This window comes from Babylonia areolata, chromosome 27 (assembly GCF_041734735.1).
Source record: "Babylonia areolata isolate BAREFJ2019XMU chromosome 27, ASM4173473v1, whole genome shotgun sequence".
Lineage (NCBI taxonomy): Eukaryota > Metazoa > Mollusca > Gastropoda > Neogastropoda > Buccinidae > Babylonia > Babylonia areolata.
Window position 1 is genome coordinate 31,344,725 of NC_134902.1, and position 5,000 is coordinate 31,349,724.

A 5,000-nucleotide genomic window follows, 5' to 3' on the forward strand; every position below is an offset into this window, starting at 1 on the left:
AATATTCTAAAGTGGATACTGAATTAACTGGAATGAACATAAAAGAAAAAATTGAATCGATCGTTTCTTTCAGCTCGTTGTTGGCCTCGACTGGTTCGTGCAGATCTAGAGATCTACAGCGTGTTTCTTTGTGCTTGAAGTGATAGCAAATTGTCCTTTACCGCCATTTCAGTTTCAGTTTCAGTAGCTCAAGGAGGCGTCACTGCGTTCGGAGAAATCCATATACGCTACACCACATCTGCCAAGCAGATGCCTGACCAGCAGCGTAACCCAACGCGCTTAGTCAGGCCTTGAGAAAAAAAAAGGTGAATAAATTATAGATAAGCTTACATAAATAAATAAATAATCATTATGATATATATATATATATAAAAAGGGTAGTAGTGATGAAAATAATAATAAAATAATAATAATAAATAAATAAGACAACAATGATGATAAATAAGCAAATAAATGTGAAACATGAAGACACACATTCACACATACACCCACACATGCATAACAGATATGCACCAAACACGCAGTTTCACAGATATGAAAGCACAGTCAAATACATATAAACGTACATGAGCTCCAACACACACACACACACACACACACACACACACATTACCCTGCACCTCCTCTACCCCCCTCCTCCACACACTCATTTCTAGTCTATGTATCGCAGCTTCCACGGCACACACACACACACACACACACACACACAGAGATGAACGCTTACTTGTACAAGCACACACACACACGCCCATATCTCCCACCCCCAACCCCACACACATATATACAAAGATATATATATAATATATACGTTCCAATATCCTTTATCGCCGAAATAAAAATAATCGAGATGCAATAAAACACAGAAAACATGATTTAAACGGCGTTATTACGTCCACTACAACCGCAACTACATATCGCATGAAGAAGAAAATGGCGACATTGTTTTAAGTATTACATTTAGTCAAATGTCGTCAGATGCACTGTAGCAGTGGGGACTTTAGTCTGCTTGCTTCGGAACTAAATATGTATGGTTCGACCCCGCACGCATCCCTCCCCCTCCTCTTTTTTTTTTCACCCAAGTTTATTTGAAATATCATAGTAAATACAGAGCACTTTTCAACGATTTTTAAATATCTTCTTTTTTTTTCTTCTTTTTTTTCTTTTTTTTCTTTTTGTCCTAATGATTCCTTGACTGGATAAAGCGCGAAACAGAACTGAGTCTTGAAGGCTTTGACTCTTGTTTTATTATTATTATTATTATTATTATTATTATTTTGTTTTGTTTGTTTTTTTCTTTTACCTTAAGACGGCGTCTTAATCCTTACACACTGCTCCAGTCTGCAGAAACATAAGTGTATTCACACAATTATACTGATTCACATGCACCCAACCAATCGACCAATCAACTTGCCAATTGTTTAGTTAACATTAATTATATATGCACATTCTTTGAATGTGTCCATTGTAATCTCATACTCTAGAAAGACCGCAGAGATCAGTTTAACAACCTCAAGTTTCCCCGTTCTGTTATTTGATGATGATGATGATGATCACGATGATGATGATGATAACGACGATGATGATGATGACCTTGATGATGATGATGATGATCACGATGATGATGATGATAACGACGATGATGATGATGATCACGATGATGATGATGATGACCACGATGATGATGATGACCTTGATGATGATCATCATCATCACGATGATGATGATGACCTCGATGATGATGAGTGATGACCTCGATGATGATGATGATAATGGAGACTGACAGTCAAAGACATTTGTTGGCATGTTTTTAAGTACTCAGTCATAAGCATAACAGAAAAAACAATAATGTATATCCATGTACAAATAATAGATTTAAAGTGCAAAACTTGAAAAATCCTCGAAGGGTTTTTGTTTGTTTTTTTGCAAGAACTGCAGTGAAATTTATCCCAAATGATGATACCATCGTCGTGTCCCTAACAGTTATCAGTCTCTTAAGTGTTTGTTAGTTCGTCACTGGCCGTCACTTCTCAACACGCGCTCTCTGTTGAGGACAGGTTGCTCGAAAAAGAACACCTAGTAGACATGTTGCTTGTTATTTGTGTTGCAGATCGAGACACAGATTCGTGGAGATTTGGCCTATACCGTCCGCAACTACACTGGCAGTGGAAACGCCACTATCGACTTTTTACAAGTCAAGGTATGGAACAACACAGTGCCAGCCTTTCTCGTGGCTTGTCACGCTTTTTTTTCATTCCTCTTGTTTATTTATCGTGTTCCGAGATCTCGCTAAGTGGCCATACCACTGTGAGGGTCATATCTGGCATGCAGACAGAAAGATTCTGTCTGGAAAGCTGGATCCAAGCCGTGGAAATGAGGTGTTGTCGCGACGGGCGCAACAGCCGAGTGGTTAAAGCGTTGGACTGTCAGTCTGAGGGTCCCGGGTTCGAATCACAGTGACGGCGCCTGGTGGGTAAAGGGTGGAGATTTTTACGATCTCCCAGGTCAACATATGTGCAGACCTGCTAGTGCCTGAACCCCCTTCGTGTGTATATGCAAGCAGAAGATCAAATACGCACGTTAAAGATCCTGTAATCCATGTCAGCGTTCGGTGGGTAATGGAAGCAAGAACATACCCAGCATGCACACCCCCGAAAACGGAATATGGCTGGCTACATGGCAGGGTAAAAAACGGTCATACACGTAAAAGCCCACTCGTGTGCATACGAATGAACGCAGAAGAAGGTGTTGTCGCAAGAATGTAAACATCCAATACACTGATCATACTTATTATCACCAATGAAGAGGTACACCAAACCATCAAACAGCAAATTGGACCTTGTGAAGGCGTGCTGACATCGGTTAAGAAAAGAAAGCTACGCTGGGATGGCCTCGTGACAAGATCCAGCGGCCTTGTTGAAGTGATCCTCCGAGGAACTGTTGTGGGTGGTGGACAGAAGGGAGACAGAGAAAAATTCGATGGACTGACAACACAGCAGAATGAACAGGAAAAGTGTTTGCAGAGACCCAGGCTTTGACACACATCTGACAGACCTGGTGGTATCAATATCAGTATCAGTAGCTCAAGGAGGCGTCACTGCGTTCGGTCAAATCTATATACGCTGCACCACATCTGCCAAGCAGATGCCTGACCAGCAGCGTAACCCAACGCGCTTAGTCAGTCCTCAAGAAAAAATAAATAAATAAATAAAATAAAATAAATAAGATAACAAAAAATAAATAATATAAAATAGATAATTAAAAAAATGATAGATAAACAGACCTGGTGGAACATGGTGAACGGTTCTTCTGTGCGACGCCTCTGTGACTCTTCACAGAGTTCAGAGAGAAATCATGAGATCACGAGCTGGCCGTTGCCGTCTCAGTGCCCACCCGTTCAGGAAGATTAAAGCTGACATTATCTCCCATGTGTTACTGTGGTCTCCAAGACCAAACATCAGAGCACATTCTTCAGTCCGGTCCCGCCACTCCCGAAGGGGCTCAGAGACACCATAATTATGGCCGACACCAACCCTGCTGCACACCAAGCTCCTTGGCTCCAGACAGGACTTGGAGAGGACGACACCAACCCTGCTGCACACCATACTCCATGGCTCCAGACAGGACTTGGAGAGGACGACACCAACCCTGCTGCACACCAAACTCCGTGGCTCCAGACAGGACTTGGTGAGGACGACACCAACCCTGCTGCACACCAATCTCCATGGCTCCAGACAGGACTTGGAGAGGACGACACCAACCCTGCTGCACACCAAGCTCCATGGCTCCAGACAGGACTTGGAGAGGACGACACCAACCCTGCTGCACACCAAACTCCATGGCTCCAGACAGGACTTGGAGCGGACGACACCAACCCTGCTGCTGCACACCAAGCTCCATGGCTCAGACAGGACTTGGAGAGGACGACACCAACCCTGCTGCACACCAAACTCCATGGCTCCAGACAGGACTTGGAGCGGACGACACCAACCCTGCTGCTGCACACCAAGCTCCATGGCTCCAGACAGGACTTGGAGAGGACGACACCATCTCTGCTACACACCAATCTCCATGGCTCCAGACAGGACTTGGAGAGGACGACACCAACCCTGCTGCACACCAAGCTCCATGGCTCCAGACAGGACTTGGAGAGGACGACACCAACCCTGCTGCACACCAAACTCCATGGCTCCAGACAGGACTTGGAGAGGACGACACCAACCCTGCTGCACACCAAGCTCCATGGCTCCGTGAGGACGACGTCATTCATCAGACGTGCTGGACTGACACTGTGAAGAGACAAGGAAACGACAATTGCGCCATCCACGTCGGAAATAAGAAAAGCAGCATGAAAGAAACAGAAGGAAAAGAAGAAGAAGAAGAAAAGGACACAGAAGAAAAGGAAATTGAAGAAGAACAAGAACAAGAACAAGCAAGATAGATGATTATACTTCTGATGATGAACCGGCAACATATTAGAAGAAAAAGAAGAGCACAGAACAACATAAAATTTGATCACGCATCCACGTGTCAAGTCAGCACAAGTCAAGACATGCTGACTCTGTAACCTCTTGGGAGAAATTTCACATGGTGGGGGGGGGGGGGGAGGGGGGGTGCTGAACCAGTGACGGGAGATAACCGGGTCTATTATATACAGCGTGAATATTCCCAGACATGCAGAGTAATGACCCTTTTTTCTCAGACCACCACAGTGAAACCTGCGTCTCATCACAGGCATACCACCAGAGTCACTATCACGGTGTGTGCCATCCACTGACACTTCATGTGGCTGCACAGATTACCGGCGTATTTACTGACGGGTGCCTGAAATGTCAGTCGTTTTGTGCTGAACGTGTATGGATTGGCACGTGAGCTGAAAAACAGGATCTGTCTGCACAGAACAGACCTTTGATCTTCTCTCGTGGGTTGTGTGTGTAGGTTTTACTGATGCTTGCTGTGTCTGTGTGTGTATGTGTGTCTGTTGCAGAACCTTTATTTATAAT

At 44.2% G+C, this 5,000-nt stretch overlaps 1 protein-coding gene across 7 annotated transcripts in view; it reads left to right on the top strand.

The window, feature by feature from the left end:
- The window catches only part of LOC143301163 (CD82 antigen-like), an 87,813-nt gene that overhangs the window by 75,721 nt on the left and 7,092 nt on the right, over nt 1–5,000 (top strand). For all 7 annotated transcript variants that reach the window (XM_076615246.1, XM_076615248.1, XM_076615247.1 and 4 more), the window contains one exon: nt 2,108–2,197. In XM_076615246.1, coding sequence (XP_076471361.1) covers nt 2,108–2,197 — 90 coding nt within the window. The remainder of the gene's footprint in view (nt 1–2,107; nt 2,198–5,000) is intronic.